The 26,478-nt window shown below is 37.7% G+C and overlaps 1 protein-coding gene across 1 annotated transcript in view; it reads left to right on the forward strand.

Annotated features, from left to right (window-relative positions):
* Nucleotides 1–25,802, forward strand: part of Efhc2 (EF-hand domain containing 2) — a 156,878-nt gene extending 131,076 nt beyond the window's left edge. The window contains exons 12-15 of the mRNA XM_060374307.1: nt 1,515–1,712; nt 3,068–3,160; nt 15,957–16,062; nt 25,486–25,802. Of these exons, the coding sequence (XP_060230290.1) occupies nt 1,515–1,712; nt 3,068–3,160; nt 15,957–16,062; nt 25,486–25,593 (505 nt within the window). The 3' untranslated portion in view covers nt 25,594–25,802. The remainder of the gene's footprint in view (nt 1–1,514; nt 1,713–3,067; nt 3,161–15,956; nt 16,063–25,485) is intronic.
* The last annotated feature ends 676 nt before the right edge of the window (nt 25,803–26,478 follow it).

A 26,478-nucleotide genomic window follows, 5' to 3' on the forward strand; every position in this document is an offset into this window, starting at 1 on the left:
AAATACAGAAGCAAAGCAGAAAAGTCAATAGCCTGACCTATATGTAAAATGAAGTTCCTTTGGACAAGGGCAAGATCATGGACTCCAGGACAGGAAATTTGTGATTAGGATAAACCAGCATGTGTACATGCATTTAGTAATCTACTCATCCATTTATTCATTCATTCACTCATTTATTCATTCATATATTCTCATTCATATTCACCAACCCTCCTCTCCCATATGTGTGTTTATCTGTGTGTGTGTTTTATATATGGCTATGTAACATGGGTTGGCTTTGAACTCCTAGCTATTCTCCTGTCTCAGCATCCCAAGCCTTCCAAGTGTACCACCACCACACATTTCTGAGATCCTTAAATGATAATAACGATCAGAATTATAAAAAAAGAACTAAAGCCTATTAATCTGAAAGATCCAACTATAGTAGAAGAACAAATAAAAATCTCATTTTTCCGTGTTTATTTGGAACTCTTGTGAGCTGAATTATTTCCAGTAAGTCAATTTTCTTGTGGCAGTTTATTCATGTGACCACCGTGACACTTTTTATTTCAATGATTTTGAGGTAGGTCTTTCTAATATATGTTGCACAATTTATAGCTTTCATACATATAATTTTTTAAAAACAGTACAGACAGTGTACTGTTAGGCTTTGCATACTCATCATCAGTAATATGTTGTTTGATTGGCTGTTTTTTTTTAAGGTCTGCCAGAAAATCCCAGTGCTATTTATCTTCTAAACACTCAGACAGCTGGATTCCTACATGACTCTTTTAAGTGTTTTCTCATTAATAGGGTATTTCAGTTTTTACTTTTGGCAACAGAAATGTGAGCAACTGCTTTTCCCATGTACAAAATATCCTTCTTTATTGATTTACCAATTCTGTGTCCTGGGAAAACAGAAAACCAAGTCAGTTACTATTTCTTGTAATGACAATGACTAGACATTGAACCCAAGTCATATGACAGGTGTTTTGACCTTGCAAGGACTTAACAATTCACTTCCTCATTGCAGATTATTCTCAAAGTAGAAAAATATTTTATTTAAAAACTATGATGCTTATTATTTTCTATCCTAGCATTGGTGTTTTCTTGCTGCTCCTAAATTAAATGTATGTAAGTTAAAGAAAACAATTGTTGGGCTTGGTAGTAGAAGTGTGTAATCCCACCTAATTGGGAGCTGAAGCAAGAGGGTCTCAATTTCAAGCCCTGCCTTGGCTACAGAGTGAATTCAAGGCCAGCCTAAGTAAATTAATGAGACCCCACCTCAAAAAGAAAATAATGATAACAATAACAAGAAGCATAGGGTCATAGCCCAATGGGAAAGGGTTTGTCTCCCATGTCAGAGGTCTGGATGTAATTCTTAGTGCTGGAAAAGGAAGAAAAAAATATCAAAATAACTAACAATAATTGTCTCCTGAGAAACAGGGAAAGTTTTATGAAATGGAATTTGAACTTTTAACAGAGAAAATATTCTTCTGTGGCATTTTATCAATGTTGTTCTACTTTCTTTGCAGAGAGATCCTGATGAACATAACTGTGGGGAAGCTCATAGAGCAGGAGTTCATAACTATTGCACGTCACTACCGTGTGCCTGAGAGCACGGAAACAGATCTAACTTACTTAGTTGCACAGGCCCATGAAAAGTTCAAGAAAAATATGTTTGAGAATTTTGCCGTATTCATTTATAAGTGTGAATATGAAGATAGACAGAAGTAAGCTTTTATTGATTCTAATAAATCATTTAAGTTTCTGACCTTATCTAGTAAAATAAATTTATATATTTTATGAAAATGGGTAAGACAAAAATTGACATATCTCAATTTTTAGCGAAACTACCTTAAATCATAGGAGACAGGGAAAGGATAGAGAAGATCCTCTATCATAAATAGAATAGTTTGTCCTCTTGCATGTTTTTTTTTTTGTTTGTTTGTTTCTAGGTGCTTTGTACTAAAATAGGGTAAATTAGGAAGTCATAGGATTTAATGATAAGGTTTCATCTTTGTATTATTTTGGTACTAACTAGGATTTATAAACTGTGGCAGATACCTTGCAAATAAACTTTGTTTATTTGGGGGAAGCTATGTCTTTTTAAAAACTAATGAGTGAAGCTCTGTGTGGTCTATTTCTAATGCACTGCCCATGTATGTTCAGTTTTATTAGGTCATTTAAAAACCTTTTCATTTTAAAAAGGAGTTCTATTTTTATTTTTTGCGTATATGTATATCGGGTCTCTGTGTGCATATGCATATCACCGCAGTGACTGTGGAAGACAGAAAAGTGCATGGATCACCTGGAGCTGGAGTTACAGGTGGCTGTGAGTCACAGGCCTGGCTGCTGGGAACCTCTGGAAGTACAGCAAGCACTTTTAACCACCAAACCATCTCTCTAGCTCCAGATTATTCTTTTATATACAGATTGATATAGTGATCTTAATATGTTTTGATTATAGATCTCAATGACTTTATTGCAAATAAAGAACCCATTTTTTTCCCCTTTGGGTTCTAATTTTGTGGTTCATGAAAGAACACTGATTGACTAAGAACCCTGGAGAAATTTTTCTGTGTAAAGTGACCTTTGGGCTTCCTGTGGACAACATGACTTGATTCTAAGAAAATTAAAGTGAAGGCCCTAGTTGGGTTTGGATCCAACAAAGAAACAGTTCAGAAAAATACTTCCAAGTCATTTTATAATTGGGTTAGGGGCTCTAAATGCTTGTCAGATTAGGGGTTTGTTTTCAAATATTAAACCATTTTTGTCTAGTGGTCAAGAATGCAGATCAGTTACTTAGAGCAGCACTCATGGCTACAGCTTCAATATGCTGTGCTATCACCAACCAAGAACTGCAATCTCACTCTTGCAATCTAAGGACAGTCTTGTCACCCTAAAGTGGAAAACATTGGTGAAACGCAATATGATGACTGCTTTTCCTTACTTACAATTCCAATGTCAGTTTTTATACTTCCATTTTGGGATATATATATAATTTATATTTTCCTTCCTATAACATGCAACTCTTGTTAAAAAGGAATACAATAAATGAAAGCTTATTTACTTTCTTTGAATACAGAAAAGGTGTATTACCCTCCAAAGATATCAAAAGGATGTGCAAGTCCGCCAGACTACCTTTGAGTGAGGACCTTCTAGATAGCTTACTGTCTAGGTAAGTAAGAGATCCGCCATTGAGGGAGACTGATCTTTATATTTTTATTTGGGGGACTTTCTTTAACTATCTTTGATTTTTCCCTTTACTGTTTTGGCCATATCATTGATAACCCACTTACACATAAGGATTATAATAGGAAAACATAGTCATTATTTTAATTCTTATAATGCCTGTTATGAATTATTATTTCATCTTTTGGACATTAATGTGAACATATGTTCCTGAGGTAAAATGAAACATACAACTTTATTGGTTATGATATTGCCATAAAATTTAGGTCAGGCTTTTTAAGGCAGTAGTGCCTGATATCTAAAGAAGACTTATAGGTAAGAATACCTATGGTTATGAGTGGTTGCTTGTATCCTTCTCTAGAGTCAGGTGTAAAACAGATGATGTTTCCATGAAAGATGCTGTCACCATACTGTTCTGTTTGGGTCGTTTATGCTTCATATGCAGTCTAAGTTCCCTTGCCCTTTGACTAACATATCTTGATCAGCCTAACATTTTGTTCTTTGTGCCAGATACGACCATTGCTTTAGATACACTATTTCATGTACTTTTTGAGAACAACTTGGAGTGGACAGAACTATTGCTACTACTACTTGTACATGAGATGCTGAAGTTTTGAGAGAGGTGGTATTTTGTTCAAGGTCACAATATTGTAGAAAAATATCTAGAACATAACCATTAAACCTTTCAGTTTGCACACCTTGTTTCTAATAGTTTTGAATTAGTGTGATGAAATAAACAACATATTAGGATGCCTTTACAATCATGCCTCCTTTCACTGCCTGACCCTACACATTCTTCTCTTTTGTCACAATCTATCACTACTCTTATTCTGACCTACGTTTCTTCCTCACCAGTGCAGGGTTTTCATATTGGTCTTCTGCCAAGCTCTGTAGTTCTAGGTCTGTTTTTACATATAACATCTAAGTGTATTATAAGACCAAAATGTCCATGTGTTACCCTTTTTACACACCAGTGTTATTTCTTTGTTGTGTGCAGAAGGATCGATCATTCTGTCGTTGGCTCAGAAAGTTTGGTTTTGGTGTGTTCTCAAATGGGGATGTACTGGACAATCTTCATCTGAGACAAAACATGAAAGGAAAGGAAAGATAAAACTGATTCTCACACTGGGGAACTAGAATCTAAAGTGTCGGGAGAGGAACCTAGAGGAAGCCAATCAAGATAGATGTGTTCAGTGAACTGACCTAGAGGAATTCTCTAGAGAGAATCATCTCCATTTATTGCTTTTCTTTCTTTCTTTCTTTCTTTCTTTCTTTCTTTCTTTCTTTCTTTCTTGTTGCTTGCTTGTTTCGGTCTATTTGCATTTACTTTCTAGTAGCAGTGTGCAGGGGAAGTAGGTCATCCTGGTGTAAAGTAACTGGAAAAAGTAAGCAACGTAGGAGTGTAGATTCTCCATAGTCATCATTTTCCCAAAGCTTCCACTTTCTTCCCCATAATCCAGATAAATTAATCATCTGCCATTTTGTACATACATCCTCTGCCTTCTAACTTTTTTGGTTTTGTTTGGCTTTTTCTTCAGTAGGAAATTGCTTTTGCTATTCTTAACTCTCTGAAAGCCACGTCTTCAAGAACCCCTTCAAATAACAGCACAAACATGAACCTCTCTTGTATTTCTTTAGTTGGTGACTGCTGTGATTTTCTCATAAGAATTATTTAAAAATTCTGTGTTTTTCCTCTTGTTCTTTACATAGTCGTAAGGAGTTGTGATTTGACCCTTGGTCCATTCATATGCTGGCATCTTTTCCTAACGTGCTTGACTTCCCATGTATGAACAAGCAACAAGCTGCCCAGTATTGCCACCTTGGGCATTCTACATTGTCTCTTATGTTCTTTGAATATACTTATAGCTCTGCAATCTTTTTTAATTCTTTATTAATTACACTTTATTCACTTTGTATCCCCCCCTGTAGTTCCCTCCCTCCTCCCATCCCAATCCCTCCATTCCTCCCCACTCTGCACACATGCCCCTCCCCAAGTCCACTGATAGGGGAGGTCTTCTTTCCTTTCTTCTGATCCTGGTCATTTAGGTCTCATCAGGAGTGACTGCATTGTCTTCTTCTGTGGCCTGGTAATGCTACTCCCCCCTCACGGGGAGTTAATTAAAGAGCAGGCCAATCAGTTCATATCAGAGACAGTCCCTGTTCCTATTACAATGGAACCCACTTGGATACTGAACTGCCATGGGCTACATCTGTGCAGGGGTCTTAGGTTATCTCCATGCATAGTCCTTGGTTGGAGTATCAGTCTCAGGAAAGACCCCTGTGCTCAGATTTTTTAGTTCTGTTGCTCTCCTTGTGGAGTTCCTGTCCTCTCCAGATCTTACTGTTTCCCACTTCTTTCATAAGATTCCCTGCACTCTGCCCAAAGGTTGGCCATAAGTCTCAGCATCTGCATTGATAGTCTGCAGGGCAGTAGCTCTGCAATCTTATGCAAGGGTTTTTCTCCTGTCTGAATCTTCCCTAAAATGAATAACCAATTTACTTCCTAGTATTTGCATCTTCTGAGTTCTGAAGAGTCACTGAGGTAATGTATTAAAAGTTAGTGGCAAAGCACCTGATACTATCTCTCCACTAAGAACTAGGAGCAAAGCAGAGCCAGAGGTCACAGTTCATATGGTGAACATCAAAACTGTACTGGAAGGAGCTTGTGTCTTTTCTGTAGGGAGCCCTGTTTTGGGACAGTTGGATCTGAATGCCTTTCATACATTAAGTGTCTCTTAGTAAGGGAGCTGCAGATTTTTATTAGATTACCTCGTGATGGGCTTGACATTGAGTTCTGCTGTAAAGTCCAGTGATGTGGGAGTTTGGCCCTGGAGGACCCAGAGTTCTTACCCACTGCTACGGCTACCAACTTATCATCCTCCCATTCTCTCAGCAGACTATTTTGTCTTTGCCATTATGATTTGACCTTAAATTCAAGAAGCCTATTCTGCAACTTGTCTTGGAGTCTTTCTCAATCTCTGTGTGACTGCCTCCAAGCCTGGCTTAACATTGAGGAGGTCATCCATCTCTGCTGCTGAGCAGCCCATGTTCAGTCTAACTTTGCATCTAATTGTGCAGTGACCCTTCCCCATACTCAGGGGAACTTCAGACCAATCAGATTAGAAAATGGCTCATTCCCATTCCCCTCTCCATCCAATGTGCCCTGCCATGATTTGGGTCACATGCTTGCTGTTTTGCGTCATCTCCGCAGATTCCTTTAAAGACTGCCCTAATTCCTAATGGACCCATCAGCCTGCAACTTACATTTAGATTTTGCATTCTTATTGTTCCCCACAGACTTCACAAGGCTTTACAGCCTTGATGAGAGTCTCTTGTCTGCACAGACCTCCTCATGGCATGCTAAACCAGAACCCATTTTGACGTCTGCAGTCTCTCTTGGGAGGCAGGCATAGAGCTTGTTGTTTTTGTTCAATGTATAATGTGCCCAGGATTGGGGGAGATTACCTGTTATATAATGAGGGTGGGTAGCTGCAGTGCTATGTAAATTCAGATCACAACATTAAGAGCACTATGGCTGCAGGATCAGATGCTTCCTTTTTTTAATGACTCTATCCAGTCATTTTTCTGATGTCTGCGTAAGATTTCTGTTTTATTTGCTGTGTTCTTAGAACTGGGTTAGGTCTTTTCCTTATTAGTACAACCAAAGATGCAATGTGGACTTCACAGTCTTCTCATTGGTAGTTGCTTCAGTCCCCAGAATTTTGTGTTGTAAGAGATGGTATGAACTCATCTTCCTCACCACCCAAGTTCTAGTAGTGTTGGCTAGTACCCATCAACCACAGTGGTGACACTTTGTATTGACATAGTGTTAAGAACCTGAGAATACTTGGTAATGATCATTTTAAAAGGTGTATTTTAATTGATAATGGACATCATTTATTATTTCATAAGTGCAAGCTTTGAGATATAAGGAGAGTCACTGAAAAAGGGTACTCAATGCCAAGGTGACTTTCAGAGTTGTAACTCAATATGATAGCCTAATCCCTTGTTTCTATCTGAGCTCCTAAATATAGGACTCTGGCCCCTTTGTCTTTGAAGGCTAGGAGATTAGTTCTTTGCTGATACACTGTATGTGTCTGTAATCCACCATACCTAACTTTAAAATCCAACCCAGCTGCTCCCTGGGTATGTGCTCTTACTTATTCAACCCCTGTGAATCTTTGTTTAGATGTGAATGTCCTTTAGTACTTCCCAGCAAGATATTTTGTTTCATACACCTCAAAAAAATGGAGGGAAATCTTAGGTCATTCCATCTTGTGTTCCTTGAAAAACTAAAGAATAAAAAGGTGGCCTTCTCTAATTTTGACCTTCTGAAACTAGACGGGAATTCAAATGCAGTCTTCTCCCAGCAGCTCTGCCTCAAGCTAGTCTTTTATGGCTGGCTTTGGGTCCCATGGAATGCCTTAGAACTGGCCTCCCAAGAGAGCTGGTGCCCCATACAGAAAGATCAGTTAAAATGGAAAAAGTTAACAGGGCTTTAAAATCATGTCATTAGGCTTTGCCCAGCCCTACCCCCTCTTAGTGGCAGGGCTTAGTCTTATGCAGTTTTACCCAGCAATACCTGGCAGTGAGGCTGAAAGGCAGGCACTAAGCCATGTGGCTATTGTTTCACAATGCTTGGTATACTCCAGAGGGTTTCAGAGAAGAGTGCTTGTTTTCTCTTTCTGTTTCTTCTACTGCTCCCTCTCCTCTGTCCTCACCACCCTTTTCCTTCATGCTCACTGTGCTATATATGCATACCTACCCAAGGTCTTTCTGTGGGTTCAAATATAGAGTGATTTGAGGTTGAAAATGTAAAAGAATTATACACCAATTCTCTGTCAATCAACAGAGAATTGACTATCTGTACAGTCCATATTTGGCAAACATTACCCACCTCACCAGGCACCTCTGTACGAGAATCAAAATTTCAATTTAACGACCTGGCTACTTAGAAATAGCCAGTTACTTACTGTCAACCTGAGTGATGCTGTCTTGTCAACTACACCCACCACAGTGACCCAGGGCTTCTCTTTCTTAGGGCATCTGTCATCACAGACTTCCATCAGGTGTTCCAGAGTACAATTCTTGGATTCTGTAGTAATGAACACAAGCCAAGTATGACTAAGAGTCAAAGCGTTCCTTCACTGTTTTTCCCTCCCTTCTGGACCATTTCCGAAGCAGTGAGGTAGCCAGTACAACAGAGGAGGAGGAAGATTCTTCTTCAACAAAATACAGCTTCCACCAAGCCTTGCACCTCTGTGGAGGGTGGAAATATAAAGCAGCATAGCATTATTCCCTCTGGTGAGGGGGTGGCTGGCTTCTGCAGTTTTAAAACTATTCATCATTCTTGGGAATGGAAGCATGAACATCAGTCAAACATCCCATTAGACTCACTTCTAAGAACTCCCACCTTGCAAGGCCTCAGGAGGCATGTTTGGGGCTGTTATTATTTAGAGAGGAACCAGAGAGATTGCCTTTCCTCCCCCTTTCCACCAACATGTCTCTTAGTTCATGTAGGGAGGGAAATAGTGGATTGCTGGAGCATCAAAGGGAAAAAAGAATTTATGGAGGCTTTAGGAAAACACTTTAGCAGTGTGAGCTGGCACTTTAAAGTAAGGAGGCTGACTTTTTAACAAGCATAGAAACACTTAAAAGCCAGAATTAGCCTTGCCCTTTGGGGCAGTCACCCTGGAAGGCTGTGCACTGATTCCAACAATGTTGCCATAGAAAGTTCTTCTTTGGAATTGGCTTCAAAGCCCTTTCAAATGAGTTTCTTCCTGTGTGGCAAATCTCCATCCTTTGAATATAGATCAGAGTTTTAGCAGAAGCCAAATGTCTTTTGGTGAAGTAGAAAACTCAGGTGGAGAATCTGGAGCATGTTTTAGATCAAAAGCCTGGTATGACTGTAAAATGAGATCTATTTTCTATAAGGTTCATAGGATTTTCCAAAATACTTTGAAAGGCTGTTTTCTACTTGGCAAGTGGTTCCATTAGTTATCAGGCAAAGAGGTCTCCATGATGAGTGACAGAATCAATAACCTTCCAGGGCAGCTTTTTGGTTCTGACTGACCTGTTTGGCCTCACTCTCCTGATATTCAAACCTTTTTCCATTTCTGAGCTGTTTCCTGTCTCCTTCTCCAACATATCCTGGTTTTAATGCTAAAAGGAACCACATTTTTGGATTTTCTCTTACATTCTTATATAACAAACATGTCAAATATTGAATGGAAATATATACTACGATAACAAATGATGGCATGGGAAAAAAAAATCTCACCACATCAGTGGTCCAAGGAACAAGCTATATGCAGAATTTAGGCACAAGGAAGACTGTCACAGAGTGACTAATTCTAAGTAAACAGGATCCCAAGTAGGAGTATTCCTGTCTTTCCAAGACTGTTTTCCCTAAGATTACTAATGAGATTAGCATGCTTTAAGGTCTCTCTGTCTGTTCTTAATGCCCTTTGCATTTTTATTTGTACAAAATTGGTACATTCTCAGAGTAAATGTAACACAACCATTAATGGGGCTGCTTCTTCTTCTTCTCCTTCTTCTCCTTCTTCTCCTTCTCCTTCTCCTTCTCCTTCTCCTTCTCCTTCTCCTTCTCCTTCTCCTTCTCCTTCTTCTTCTTCTTCTTCTTCTTCTTCTTCTTCCTCTTCTTCTTCTTTCTTCTTTCTTCTTCTTCTCTTAAACAATCGCACTCTCTGGCAGCGTCAGTAGCCATATTCAACCTTTCTAACTGCTTCTGCAGTTAATAGACTAGCATGCACACACACATCATTGCATTTTGATTTATCAAATATGTCAGTAGTATCTACTAACCTACTATTTTGATGATGACTGAGATGTTAGCATAACTATGATTCTATTATTATTTTTATCTCTGTATGCTCTGAAGAGATTTTCTTTATACCCGGTGTTCTAGAAGTTTATTGTGTGACTTAGAATATGTAGTATGTTTACTACCTTTTGGGTTTTTTTAGCTTGAAGACACTTCCTTTTGTTGGTGATAAGTTTTCTACTAATAATTTCCTCCATTCCTATTTTGAATACGTAAAGTCTATCAAGTTTGAATATTTTGTCTCCTCAGTTTTCTCATTTTAATTGTGTATTTTTTATTAAGTGATCTCTTTTATTTCATATTCAAACCTTTCTATGGAGTCATCTTATGGCTACCATATTTTTAATTCCAAGGACATGGTTAGGTCACATGCTCCTTTCTTATAGACTTCTGTATTCTTCTCAGGAAAGGTAATATAGTTTTGCTCATTCACATCTTGCTATCTGCTTTCTGAACAGTTTTTATTTCTCTGTTTCCTTTCTTTTTCCTTGTTGCTTTTTTGACTTCTATCTTGAATGTTAGATGCTTGGTTTGGATGGGGAATGTCTTGTTGACAATGAGCTTCACTGTACAAATTAGTTCCTGTAGCTTCATCTTCAATGGGGAATAACCAAAAATTGGAATCTGCGGATTTCTCCACAACCATTTGGAGTATTGAGAGATCAGTATTGTGTGTGTGCTTGTGCATGTGTGTATGTGTGTGTGCATGTGTGTGTTCTGCTGCAGTAAGAGAGGATGGATTGAAAAAGGGGAGGAGAGTCTAAACATGGCCATTGATGTTTTGGAAAGGGTAAAAGGGTAGGAAAGCAGATCATCCTTAAAATCACAATGTAATGTTTCCCTCTGCCTCCATAATGCTCTTCAGCAACCTAGGATTGAAAATTATTCACTTTTTAAATTTCTCTGTAGCTAAAACCTTTCCCCCTAGATCACAGAGAAAGATACTTAGAGGTTTAACCACTTGTGCCTTCAACCAATCCTTGGCTTTCGTGCCATACTTTATTTCTGCTTGGTTGATACATAATTTATTCTCTGAGTCTCTTGGGACTTCTGTGGGTTACTGAGTGTCTGGGCTCCTCTCCTTGGTCACATAGTGCTCAGCTTCCATTCTTTTGCTCTGCCAAGTCCATTGTTAATGCTGGATCTGCTTTTCATCTTGAAGTATATTTTAAAGTCCCTTTTCCATTGCTGCCCTCTTCCTATCGTTGCCATTGTGTGTATTCTTTTGGTATTCCTGTTTTTATTTCTTTTAGGTAAAAGGTGAAGATAAAATTTAGTGTTGATCCATTCTAATTCACTAACTACTTCCTAAGAAGAAAATATTCATCCCAGAAACTTCAGCCAGTATTATCTGTTTAAATTGAAAGTTTATTTGTTTTTCACTCCTTGAACTCTTCAGGGTATTCTGACATCCACAGAGGTCTTCTGAGAAGAACTAGGAAAGAAACTATGGACGGTTATACCACATTAACTAACTTCAAGCCTGGCTCTGGGACTTGGGAAAGATAAAGTTTTTTACTTCTTTATAATTTTCATATATATCTGAGATTTGTACACTTTTATTCACATTTTTCATCCTTATTTGATTCAGAAATTTCTCTCACAAATACCCTTCTAAATAGAGAAGTCATTAGGTATATTGTGTCTTGCCTTATGAGGTGGGCAGGGAAGAGGGGTACAGTTAGGAAATAATTAGGAAACATGAGCAAATATCTAAGTACATCACAGCAAAATCTAGTAGATCTTCCCAAAGTAACTTAGAGAAAATGTTCTGAATTCCAGTACAAATCTAGGGCAAATACAAATTCAGGCAAAGGGCTAAGATGCACTTCAGGAAGACCTTAAGAAAGGAGTTATTTGAACTGAGTTTACACAGTCAAAAGGAGCAAGAGGTACAGAAGGGCAGCAGACCTAAAAGACAAGACAGGGAGAGAGTTTTCAAGTGATAATCAGAGATGTAAGCATGGTCCAAATAAAGTTGGTTCATGTACACCTTGCTAAGGATCTTAGGTTGTTTTCTGAATGCAATGGGAAGCTACTAAAGGAGTTCAAGCAAGGAAGTGACTGAATGGCTCTGTATTTTTGCAGTGGGTTCTCTGATGGGGGATGGGCTATGATAATGGCCGAGTGGAGAGAAGGAATAAGCTCAAGGTGGAAAACTGTTGCTATATGCATGGTGAGTGGTGAAAATGGTGTTAACTTAAAGAGCAGTGAAAGAGATGGAGAGGTTATGTACATTTATAATATGCTCAGTAGTTTGGACTCGCAAGACTGCTCAATGGATTGTGTGTATGAGGAGTGAAGTTGGATGTGACCCCAGATTTATTTGAGAAATATATTGACTGTTTCCCAAATTACCTAAATTCTGAGATTGAACAAGTGCCCTCTGGAATTCATGTTGTAAAAATTTCCTGGCAATTACATTCTCATCTGTATGAACAAATAAGAACAATTACTTCATTGGTGATTTCATCCAGTTTCCCAGTCTTTTTAAATATCATGTGCTTTTAAATTATCATCTATAGAGCAAATGACTCCCATATCATAAATCTTCAGAAGGATCTCCTCCTTGAACTTCAGGCTCATTGCCTCTGCTTCTAACTTTTCATTAAACATTAGTGTTTCTAGCCCAAGAGATGACTCAGCAGTTATGAGTAGTTGCTGCTCTTCCAGAGGACCTGAGTTTCCAAACATTCATGTTGGGGAGCTCACACCTGCTTGTAATTCCAGTTCCCAGATAATCTGATGCATTATTTTGGCTTCCATGGGCACACAAACATGTGTTACACACTCACATAGCAGACACATACACACATGGACATACATTAACATTTAAAAAACTCTTTTCTAAAAGTAGCATATCTAAAACTAAACTTTGGGACTTGCTACCAGCCTTCAAATCATCCTTAAACGTACCTCCCCTACCACTATTGTGTGTGGGTGTGCATGTGTGTATATATCTTTAACTATTATGTGTGTGTATGTATGTATGTGTGCATGTTTGTGTATATGTAGATATGTATGCATGCATGCATGCATGCATATATATATATAGATATATAGATATATATATAGTGTGTGTGTGTGTAGTCTTTTAGTAAGCTACATTCAAAGTGCATTCAGAGTTGATAATTCCTCACTGTTACCAGCTTTATTTAAACCACTATCATTTCTATCTGGATTACTTGAGATAGAATACTACCTACCTCTTCCACTTCTGTGGTGTCCCCAGTATTCTAAGTATTCTACTCATATCAGTTAGATTGTACGAATAAGCTTTACATATATGTTAGAACTTATCTAGGCTTATTTATGTTAGGGTCTTGTTAGATGACAGATTTAAAACTACTTTTTACAGTTCTGGGTAGTGAGAAACTAAGAAAAAAATAAAAAAATAAAAATAAATAAATAAAATAAAATAGAATAAAATAAAAAAGCCAACCTGTTGAATGTCTAGTTGAGAGTCCTCACCTGCTTTTTTAATGCCTCCTTCACGCTGTGTCCACATATGGCAGAGGAGCAAGGAAGTTCTCTTCCTGTCTATCCTAATTTTTTATCTATTTCTATGACAGTGTGTTACCGTGTAGCCCAAGCTGGCCTCAAACTTGGAAATCTATCACCTTTATTTACTTTCTGAAGTTATAGACATGTGCTACTGTGACATGCTCTAGTGAACTGATTTCAGGAAGGATTTGCCCTATGATCTATATAATCTCATAGGACCTAATAGGACCACGTTGGCACTTAAGTTTCAGTGTATGAACTTGGAAGGGACCTGATCATTTAGAGAGCTGCAGTATTCCAGTTACTATTCCAGTAGCTCCTAGATTTCCCCAGAATAAAAGTCCAAGATTCTGTATGTTCTCCTTCTCTGACCTCAGGTCTCACTCAGACTGCTAAGAAAATGTTTTCTTCAAGATGTTCTGCTAATGGAACACTTCTCACCAAACATCTTTAACTGAGTTTTAGTTGTTCCCCAGAAACATACACAAATAAAATACATAATGATCCGACATTTCGACTATAAATATGCTCATAAACAGAGACATCCTTTAAAAGAGTTGAAATGATAAGTGAGCCAAATTCAAAGGATAAACAGTGGTAAGGGGCAGAATGTTGTAGCTGTATCAGAATTCTTGGTCAAAGAAAATGTACACAAAAGAATTATAGAATTCCTTTTCCTGTGTTCTTATTACTTTGTTTATTCCACTCTTACGATGGATGAATCGATACTACTTCAGCTTGTAACATTTTTGGTGCCGTGATTTTTTTTTAATGAATTTATAAATATGGGCTATTGTTTTCATGACACCTTGAAAAGAAAAGAGAAACATCTTTTGACTAATTGTGCACATATTATTTTAAGGATAGAATCCTGGAGCAGTGTGCTTGGAATGATATCTTTTTCAAACCCTTTTATTTCCTTAAATATTGGTATAATGAGATCAATAAATAATTTGCTTTTAAATTTGGCAGGATGTGGCCAAGTTTAGGAAAAATGGCTTGGAGTATTACATTAAGAAGTAGTACAGCTAAATAAAAAAATTTCAAAAAAATATTTCTCAAAAATGAGAAAAAGATTAAAAAGAAGTAGTTAGGCACTATTTGGGACACTACAGCAATTATGTTGAAATTATCATACCTTAGTGATCAAAATTCTATTATGTAAAGTTGAGGATGAATTTAAACCAATATCGATAATTTAAGATTTATTAATTTTAATCTAACTTTTATGGTGCAGGATAATAATTTTTTTCTTTTGTTCCACGTAAAAATCGGCTTGTTTTTCTGATTATAAATTTAAGTCAATTCAGATGATACAGATAGTCAAAATAATGAAAATTCACCATTTGATTTTCTGGTTTTCTTCTTATATAAGTGTATTGCTACCAGTTTTTAAATCGCTTTTTATGTAAATATAAACCTAAAGCAGAAGAAGAACTGTACATATGAGGCTAGAGAGATGGCTAAGTGATTCAAAGCATGAATGTAGTACTCTTGCAAGTGAGTTTGCTTCTGAGCACCCACATCAGGGAGGTACAACTGCCCGCAACTTCAGCTCCAGAACATCTGAGGCCCTCTTCTCGGCTCCATGGACACTGCACTTAGCTGAACATACATTCAAGAGCATGCACGCGCGCACACACACACACACACACACACGCATAATTAAAAATAATAAAAACAAAATAAAAATTTACAAAACTGTAATACTATTTTATAACCTTCTTTGCACTGTATGTCAAGAACATTTCTTTTTTAAGATCATATTTCTGTGACTTCTAATATGGCTACATAATAAGTGACAAATATGCTTTTTGTTTTTCTTAAAAATACATAATAGATGAGATTAGGGAGATGGCTCAGTCGTTAAGAGCACTGGCTGCTCTGCTAGAGTACCTGGGTTCAGTTCCCAGTACCCACATGGCAGCTCACAACTGTCTGTAATTCCATTCCCAGGATCTGGAATACTCACACACACATGCTTGCAGGCAAAACACTAATGCACACAATTTTTTAAAGATTAGTCATATGTATTAATTAATTAATGCAGGCTTGTCTTAAACATTTAAATGCTATGGAATTCAAGAGCAACAAAAGTACTTTATTTTATTGACATGTATTAACCACTAAAATAATAAACCTTCAAATATTCTTAACAAAATGTAGCAGTAGTCGTAGCTACCAAAAATTGTTTGGCAGTTACACCAAACTTTTACTGAACTTCTACCAAGCACTACCACTGGAAAATTAGATAGGTGAAATCCTTGCTTTCAAAGAATTTACATTCTGGGTGGATCAGAAGTAGATAATCAATTAATAAGAAATGATGATAACATCAGCTAATTAAACATGCATGAGAATATGTTTTAGGTAAAAGTTAAGCTGGCTTTGTGGTCTCAAATGCTGAAGACTGAATCAAATTATATGCTTTCAGGTTTGAAGACAAAGAAAACCAAATAAATTACAAGTTATTTTTCTCTGTTCTGAACTGGAGAATTAATCCGACACCTGAATTGCAGGCTCCATCGTACCTTAAAGAGGTAAATTTTACGCTTATTTTAAAATCAGCTATGACCACCTCCCTTATATTTTTAGCATCCTTTATCTTTAAATTATTTTCCAGTGGAATTTAGTAGCAACATCATTGCTTTTGGGAAGAGCATATTCTGGGTATTTCTGTTGAAATCTAATTTATTCCCATGCTGAACAGTCGTCTGTCCTGGAAGAACAGTCGTTTTCTTTCACAGTTGGATAGTTTTTAGTCTCAGTTGCATCCAATTATATAAAAAATAGTATAGTTACATTTATAAATATAAATATCTTATCAAGAGATTCTGGCAATATTAACATAATCCATAACAACAAATCTCAAAAGGCGTCTATGTCAATAACCCTTAGTTTATCTGTGGCTTTGGTGTAGGTTTTACCATTTATAAAACAACAGGGTATGTTTTACAATGGAGCCAATTTGAAAAGAAAAAAAAATCAATAGAAAAACATGCTTGGTTAGGAAAAACTTTCTTGGTTAGGACTTTCTCAGGAAAGTCCCTTGATAAAGCCAATGTCATATGGTTGGTAATCTCAGAAAAGAAGAATTTATTCTGCCTCTGCTAACCAGTTTATTCTGTCCTGAGCTTGCCAAGAATATAGCTTCTTGGGAATGTCAGGGAAAACCTGAGAAATTCCAGTTGGTTGAGGAGCAATACTGACCATTTGTGTTAAAATCTAGGGTTAAAATCTAGCTATTTCACCTATGTATCTAAATGATATCAGGTGCATTAAGTTCCAAACCTCATCTGCTCAGAGATATAACCTTCAGATAAATAAGGATCCACTCTGACCCCGTTCCTTGCATGCTGGCATCAAGGATAATATCATCACTGCTCCCTTTGGTGGAGTCTATTCCTTATGTGGAATAGGCACTCTCATGATTTGGGGTTTGACTTGATATGGCTTGCATAGGATGCTGTGGAATGAAAGTAGCTACTTCTAAATCAGAATGAGGAATAACACATCATCTTGAAGAGGTCTCATTTGACATTTAAGGGATATATAGTGAATTTTGTAGGAAAGTAACATGCCATGATGGTATGCAAAGGCATTCCTAAAGGAGTGCTCTAGAAAGTGGGGCAGCATGGCAGTGGAGGAGCTGCTGTGGCTAGAGTGATGGCATATGGGGAAGAGTAGAGATGAAGTGGGAGATATTTGCAGGACTGGATGAAGTTTGAATATTGCGCTGGAAGGACTGGAGGCCACTAACAAATACCTAATTTTATTTCTGGTTGTAAAAATTATTTTAGTTGCACACATTTATGCAATATAGTATGGTAATTTGATATATATGTACATTAATAAAATAATGGCAAATAGTATTCTAATGTAAGCAATACTTAAAAAAAAAAGACTCTTATGCAACCCAGGCTCAATAAGTAGCTGAGAATGGCCCTGAACATCCTTATCTTCATGCTTCTACTTCCTAAGTGCTGGAATTATAGTCATACAACTAGGTCATTCGAATTTTTACAATTATTTGTTAATTTTTGCCATACGTGAGGTCAAATCCAGGGCTGGTCAGTTAGATGGCTTTAACCAACTTCTAGAGATGACGTGAGTAGCTCTCAAGAAGTTATCAATACTGCCACCATTCTAGATGTTCTATCCTGATTTGAATGTTACCCTCAGGATTTATCCCCTGCAAGTGCATTGTATTTTCCATGTACGGTCCTTGGTTAGAGTATTGGTCTCTGCAGCTCCCCTGGGCACAGTTTTTGTTGTTGTTGTTTTTTGTTTGTTTGTTTGTTTTGTTTTTTGTTTTTTTTTTTGGCTCTGTTGGTCTCCTAGAGTTCCTGTTCCCTCTAGATCTTTATATCTACCTCTTCTTCTATAAGGTTTCCTGTACTCTGCCCAAAGTTTGGCTGTGAGTCTTAGTATCTCCTTCAATACCCTGATGGGCAGAGTCTTTCAGAGGCCCCCTCTGGAGGGTTCGAATCCTGTTCCTTGTCTTCTACTTCCAATGTCTATCCTGTTTGCCCTTCTGAGTGAGGTTTTAGCCTCTTCCCTAGGGTCTCCTTGTTGTTTAGCTTCTTTAAGACTATAGATTTTAGTATGTTTATCCTATATTATATGGCTAATATCTACTTATAAGTGAGTAGATACCCTATGTGTCCTTCTGCTTCTGGGTTACCTCACTGCTCAGAGTAAGACCATAGGCTGCTCAGTTTACAAGTGGGTTCTCTAGTAAAGGGATCAAGGACAATATGGGACATGAACTCAATGGCTTTCACTTTGATCACCTTTCCTTTGGGGGATGTATTCCTTCCAGGCCACAGAAGAAGATGATGTAGCCAGGCCTGATGAGACCTCATAGGCTAAGCTCAAATAGAAGAGGTCCTCCCTTATCAGTGGACTACGGAAGGGGCATAGGAGGAGAAGGGGGGGGTGAATGGGACTGGAAGGAGGTAAGGGAGGGGGCTACAACTGGGATACACATCAAATACATTGAAATAAATAAATAAATAAATAAATAAATAGCATTATATTTTTCAAAAGGTCTTCTTGAATGATGGAAGCTGAGTAGGCCTTCATGTCTGTATCATTGTTAATAGGATGTTTCATATTCCTCTTCTGTTATTGTGACAAAATACTCTAATAAAAACAATTTCAGTTAGAAAGGACTTGTTCTGGAGTATAAAGAAAATCAAGATAGGAGGTGCCTGAAACAGCTGGTCACATCACATCTACAATCAAAAGCAGAGTCATGACCATATATTACTGCCCTGATCCCTCTTGCTGCACATATACAGAACCATGATTCTACCATCACCTTTCCCACCTTACTTAACTAATCAAATTATCCATTATAGGCATGCCCAGGGGCTTACTGCTTAGGTGACTCTACTACATCAAGTTGTTAATTAACACTAGCCATTACAGTGACAGTTTGGAAAGAAGTTTGGGACACTTTTTTATTCTAGCCTGATTAACTTCAGTGCATGGTTTAGACAGAGGACAGAGGCCAAGGACAGGACTAGTAGTTGTAGCTAAACAGAGATTGAATAGTGTGTGATCTGGTACATATGATATAGGATTGGACAGATATGTCATGTAGGAGTACCAACAAGTGATCTAGAAGTTAGCACCACTCAGCACTTAAAAAGATCCATTTGGGCAGCTCCCAAACTTTTATGGGGATGAATTAACATTAGGGACTGTTGACACAGTGCAGATAGGGTTAAGGGACTCAAATAGGCAAGTGAAACACTTCGGTACTAGTAAAAAGACAAAAACTTTGCCATGTGTAGGACTTAGAGGAGGAACTAGTATTACTGAAGGATAGCTAGAACTAGAGCTACAGGCAGAGGGGTATAAGCACTGTCCAACTATAGATCCCAACAAACCATGGCCCAGCAGAGAGAACAAAATGAAGAAGAGGAAATCAACATTCTCATCCCTCACTTATCTTACTTTTGCACCCGCTGAGGACATTTCTCGTTGGCAGACCCCACCTCGAAGCCAGAGAGCACAGGAGCTCAGCAATGTGATCCACATTGTTCTTCCTCCCAGGGCAGAGAGTGAGGTGAATGAAAGGAGTTAAGGGGAAATGTAGAATGACCCAGTCCAGTCTGTTATCAGAATATAGAGTATTACTTAGGAGAGCAAGGTCCCTAGCCAGATCTAAATCTTTATCTAGACTAACAGCCTCTGTACCATGGTTGAGTTGGATATCAAGACCAGTCCTCCAGAGTCAGATGTGCCCTCTCTACACATCATCATCCAGTGGCCCCAGTGGCCCCTAGCAACAAATCGGCAACCTTGTTATAGCTAGTTGAGCTATGATTAGTCTTTATGGTGAGATGCTGTTCCTGAATGGATAAATGCAAACTGAGTATCATCAACTATCATGACTGCTGGCTGTGGGCCACAACCACTTGCCCCTGGTTGGGGGAAGGGGAGTGCTGCTCCCTTTATTATTATTCTGTGCAACCACTCAGTAGTGACTGACTGTGGCCTCAGAGTGTTGCCCAAAATGTCATGATAGCCTAGAAACCGCAATTTCCATTCTCTTGTGTTTGCTCTCATACTGCAGTTAGATACTAACAGACTAGGCCTCACAATTTAGAGTCTGTCTGATGACTCTCATATGTTGCATTTTGTACAATAACAATCAGTTCTTGTATAAACTTTGCTATTTGTACTGTGTGACTGGTGTCTTGTGTTTTGACACTTCTAAGAAAAGTTGGGCATGAATTCATTTTATGAGCCTTATCACTGCAAAAATATCAGCTGAATCAAAGGTTCCCTCTTTCTTTCATGGTAGGATGATAGATGGCAGTAGGAAGTAAGAGGTTGGGTATACTTTGGGATATGTCTTTGGATACCCTGAATGCTGAGGATTGCCTTTTGGCATCTTCTGTACCATTTTATTGTCCCTAAACCTTGCCAAGTAAGTATCATTCCTACTTTATAGATAACAAAATTCAGACATTCCTAAAAGTAAGGAATATATTGTGTCAGAGGGTAGTACAAAGTTGTTGTTTTTATGAAACAGGATATTACTATCTTTTAAGCTGACCTCAAACCAGCTTCTCCCTTCTGAGTGCTAGCATTAAAGGTTTACATAACAATGCTTGGCAAATCAATGTTTTTCACTTTTTTTGTCATAGTTTTCAAAGTAATATCTAATATTTGTGGCAAAATTTAACAGTTGAAATATAGAGTTAATATGTGTTCTTATATTGTTAAAATAACAAACACGTGCTGATTGTATAACATCAAACAACAGCCTAGTAGAAAATGATATATTGGAAGATCTGCTATGATATAAAGCATTGAATGACATTTACTATAGATATATGCAAACATTTGACTAAAGTTTACAAAGAACTCATGTCTCTTACACAGAGTGTAAGCAGACACAAATGGAAGAGTGAATCCGACTTTGTATATGAACTTTTTTCTAGTTGTCAGGATATTCTTGATTAGCTCAAGAAGTGTTTAGAAAATTCTCTTTTTAAAATGAACTTCCATTTGATATGCTAAAATTAACTGCTTCTATGTTTGTTTGTTTGTTTTTTTTTTTTTTTTTACCTAATGTGATTATTTCTAAGGCTGTGTAACACTTATTAGAAGGCAGAAAATCCAAGAAAGAAAGAGACAGAGACAGAGACAGACAGAGAAGAAAGGGAAATTTTTCTATTCATGTATGGTACTAGACTTTCTATATATTTGTAGACATATTTTTCTTTTTTAAATTTATTATTTTTTACAATCTATTCACTTTGTATCCCAGCTGTAGCCACATTCTTTATCCCCTCTCACCCCTCCCCCAGTCCACTGATAAGAGAAGTCTTCCTCCCCTTCCATCTGACCCTAGCCTATCAGGTCTCATCAAGTCTGGCTGCATTGTCTTCCTCTGTGGTCTGGCAAGGCTGCACCCCCCAGCGGGAGGTGATCAAAGCGCCAGCCACTGAGTTCATATCAGAGAAAGCCCCTGCTCCCCTTATCAGGGAACCTACTTTGAGACTGAACTGCCATGGGCTACATCTGAGCAGAGGGGCCAGGTCCTCTCCATGCATGGTTCTTGATACATCAGTATCTGCAGGTCCCCCTGTGCCCAGAATTTTTGGTTCTGTTGGTCTCCTTGGGGAGCTCCTGTTCCCTCCAGGTCTTTCTAACTCCTCCTTCTTTCATAAGATTCACTCTGCCCAAAGTTTGGCTGTGAGTCTTTGCATCATACTATTTTCTGAAAATGAAAAAACAGAAAACAACAACAACAACAAAAAAAACCCACAAAAGAACTATATCCTTTTCCAAGAGAGTAAGGGGGAAGGGAGAACAACGTGGTAAAATCACTAATATGACTCTATCAGTCTTACATGTGAGAAGAATAAAAATAACCCTATTGCAGAAAAGCAGAGAAGCATGGAATTTAATTGCCTCCCAATCTCCCCCCTTCATACATCTGGTAGCCAGTACTACAGTAGAAATTTTTAAGCTAGAAGACATAATCCAATTATACAACTTCGCTATTCCCACTGGGCAGCTGTTGTTTACTGGATTTTCATGTGTTGCCATCTTCACTTCTCATTTCAGGGTGCTGTGATGTGTGTGTGTGTGTTTTGTAAGAGTGTAAGAGACAGAGACAGAGAGAGCGAGACAGAGAGACAGAGAGACAGAGAGAGAGTACACAGATCAACAGCTACAATTTTCACCATTGATTAATAAGTAATTTACTTCTAACTTCTTTGACATCATAAGTGGCTCTAGTGACAGCCAACTTGGAATATGTTATAGGGCTCTCTTGGAGGCAGTGTTTTCCAGCCATTTTAGATTCTTGATTTTTCTGTGGTTGAGTTTCACTCTATGTTCTGTAGCTCTTACATCTAACAAAATGCTACCCGGCACATACTATTTAATGCTTCAGAGTACATTTCATTGTGAGATTTGAGTGTTGTCTCTTATTTTATCTGTAAATCACTGTGGAGACTGGATTCACCCAGTTTGTTTGGATGTTGCTTTGTTCCAAGATTTGTTGGCAACTCTCATATACATACATGTTCTTACTTTTGACAAACTTAAAACTGCCTTTTGCCTTTAGAAGCAAAGATGGAGACAAGGATGATTTTGTTGTGTAAGTAATGGGGGAGGGAGTGAAAATTAAAGTATCCGGAAGGGATTTGAGAGAGTGACAGAGGAAGAGATTGAGTTAATAAAGGGTACCTTATTAAACCAGTTACATAGGGAGATGGCTGCTGCTTAACGTACCTCAGAAATGCAGTGGTCTAACAGAAATGTATACCTCAGAATTATCCTATAGTATTAATCTGCCAGTCTTCTTTAGACAGTCATTGCTTGAGGGCTGCTCTTGAACATAGAGTTACTACAAAATTGATTTGTCTATTTAATATTTAATTCTCCCAACATCCAGCAAGTTATCTGATCAATTTCAATTTTCAATCACATTGCTGTTCTTATTCTGTCCATAACTGACCAGCAGCTTCTCTCATTGTACCATCATGTATGAACTAGTGCAGAAGGCTTAATCTTTCACCTCATCTTCTCTTTTCAACCACCTATTGACGCTTTGCACTATGTGACCTAGACCAAAGTGGACTATTCACTCTTTCTTGCAAAGGAGTTTTGAGGTCTCTGGGCCTTTGCTTATACTTTTGAGTATAGATAGAACACCTTTTGGTGTTTCAACCCCCTGATAAACTGATGCCATAATCCCCAGTAGGGACAGCACTGGGTCAGTATACCTCCAGAACACCATCGCATAAAATCATCTAGCCTTTCCCTGTGTTTCTGTGACACTTTGTGACTCTGGATATTAACGGAATGGTAACAAAGAGCCAAAACTTCTCATATGGTAGTGGGTATTAAGTTAGTGCTTGTTTAATATGCTCAAGGCTCAAAGGTGGAACCTATACTGAAAAAGTAAAATGAAGAAGAAAGAGAGCATTGCATATGAAAGAACCTTGAGAATGGCACCAGTTGTGCACTTTCTCCTTAGTTGGTATTAACACTAATGGACCTTATGCAAAGAGTTTGTGTGTATATGTATGTGTACATACATAGACACACTTAGCATCACTTAATCATGACTGATGTTCTAAGAGGTATAACATTGAGTGATTATGTTGTTTTAAATACCTGGAGGAGGAGTTACATGAACTGAGATGTTGCAGGGTAGCACATTCTGGACTATATGGTATATTTATACTCGAATACATATGGTATAGCCTGTTGTTTTAGGGCCACAATAAATAAAAAGAAGATCAAACACACAAGAGAAAATTATGTAGTCAAGACATATAAACATAAGATGATGGGGCTGCTGCTGGCCTGACAACCTGAATTCAGTTCTTGGAATCCACAGGATGTAAGGAGAGAACTGATTTTCCCAAATTGTTCCTTGACCTCCACAAGCATTCCATGTCAAGGATTTGTATATGCAAGTGTATGCCCATACACACACAAATAAATTCAGTAATGTTTTTAATAGTAAATGATAATTGTGTTGTACATTTATCTGACTGACAGAGGGAATGGTTTGCTTAAATACACATGTGAATTTAAGTGTTGTGCCACAGCATCATGATAGCTACAAAATGACTAGGCAATAAGAATTTATCAGCAGCCAGGGACACTCCTGTAATCCCAGCATTTGGGAGGCAGAAGCAGGCAGATCTCTGAGTTAGAAGCCAGCCTTGTCTACAAAGTGAGTTCCAGGACCACCAAGGCTACACAGAGAAACCCTGTTTAAAAATGTTTGTTTTGTGTTCTCTGATTTTTTTTGAGTTTTTTTTGTGGGTTTTAAGATGGTTTTGCTTTGTTTCTGTTTATATTTCAATCTATATTTCTATGTATATATTACGTAAGACTAACACTTTCTCAAATTCACAGTCCAGCTGCCCAAGCCTCCCAGGCACTGAGATTAGAAGCATATGGCTCCCACCATAATTTTATGGGACCACTGTCATTTATGTAGTACATTATTGACACAAAGTATTATTTTGTAGTACCTAACTGTATATAAGATAGCTTCTGCCTAAGCATACCATGAGCAACCTACTGTTCTTAATGATCAATTGAAGAAGCAGTAACCATGCAACTGGTAGAAATGCTGTCTTGAATATAAAAACTTCAGTTCTCAATACTGCATGAGAGGACTTGCCATGGCCTTAAAGCTGCCCAGCTCCCAGAATTGAAGTGTTTCACATGACAAATTCATTTTTCTATAAGTCAGCCAGTTGAGCCTGGCTCATGGTTTAAGTTGAGCCTGGTTGTCCCCATCTCTGTTATTCTAGAATCAGCACATCTGCCATACATGCACAAGTCATGGGCATTTGTGTGTTCATGTTCCTCTCAGAGGGACTAGAAAACACTCCTTTTCCTCTTCCCTCAGTCTCTTCTTCCTCCTGTTCTCTTTCTTTGCTTGTTCTTCCTCCTTCATTAATCCATCCTTTCTTCCTGTTTCTCCTCCACCAAAGAGGCTGCAGTTACATGGTAAAGATTAGGGATATAATTCAAATACAAGGAGTACGCAAACAAAAGTAAGACTATGCTCTTCCTCAAAGTCTTTCTGATAACTAAGAAGAATAAAGAAACATCTACTCTTTCCTTTTAAGTGATGACTTTGTGTGTGTCTGTATGTGTGTGTCTCCCTGAGTGTATCTTAGGGTAAGTATGTGCCATATGTGTATAGTAGCCTATGAAGGTCAGAAGAATATGTGGGTCCCCTGTAGCTAGAGTTAATGGGCTGCCATGTCTGTGAGCTGGAAACCAAACCTGGGTCCTCTGCAAGATCAGTAAATGCTCTTAAATACTGAGGTATCTATGTCTTCAGCCCTCAAACAACTTCAACAAAAGTTTATTTAAAAATTAAAAAATGTAGCACTGAATTTTCAAAACTGAACTTGGAAGTGTGGGTCTAATTTTGTCCATCTTTGTTATCTTTCTAGAGATGTGAAGACGTTTGGATAGGAATGCCATCACCTATTCCTGTGAAATACATTAGATACTTAGACTTTTTGAAGGATGTGTATGGCTTAGAGGAGAATGGAGCATGAAAGTTTTGATCAACTCTCTTTGATTTACTATTCTCATTTTGCCATGTTTATTTTAATAGATATAATTTCATTAAAAACAAAAAGAAGCAAGGTTTGTATTAAATGGAAATCCATAAAACACATTTAATTATCTTTACCACTATAGTTCCTCAGAACAGCTTGTTATATTGCTGATGTACAAGCACTATTAAAAATACCATTTAAAACCATGTTGACCATTTTTATTGTATGTATTATTTATGAATACCAAAGAAATCTTATGATAGATAATTTCCATCTAATATAATTTGATTCATTGCAATGCGAAAAGAAAATGACTTTTGACAGCTATGCACAACAATATAAAATCAAATTATATCAGAGCAATAAGTTGCAATTCTGTTAAGCATTTCTGAAATCTTTTTGACACATGTTTATTACTTACATAATTAAGTTTTGTAGCAATGCACCTCATCAAATAATTCTCAAACCTCTCTGGAGTGGGTGTGTTTATTTTCTGAAGTTAGTAAAGTTATGGGGAAAAAAGAATCTTCTCTCTACCAACACACACATACACATTCAGGCGAGAAATTGAAACATATGCTGTGTTTATATTTTTAGAGCCAGTTTATATCTAAAATCAGCTTCTTAGCTTAGGAATATATGCATGTGTATGTAATTACAGCATGACCAAAAATGTATTATACCTAAAATATTTAGAGATGTGATTGTGGAAGGTTCGGGGGTTTGTTTTGGTTTGCTTTACATACATACTAAGAGCCTCTCAACATCTAGCCCAAAGGTTTAAGTAGATTAAAATTACAATGTATCTTTCCTGCATTCCCCTGGATTGATTCCTCTGGCCCCAACACAGCAGAACGCTTGTCATATACTGTGAATCTGATT

This window comes from Meriones unguiculatus, chromosome X (assembly GCF_030254825.1).
Source record: "Meriones unguiculatus strain TT.TT164.6M chromosome X, Bangor_MerUng_6.1, whole genome shotgun sequence".
NCBI classification, from domain to species: Eukaryota; Metazoa; Chordata; class Mammalia; order Rodentia; family Muridae; genus Meriones; species Meriones unguiculatus.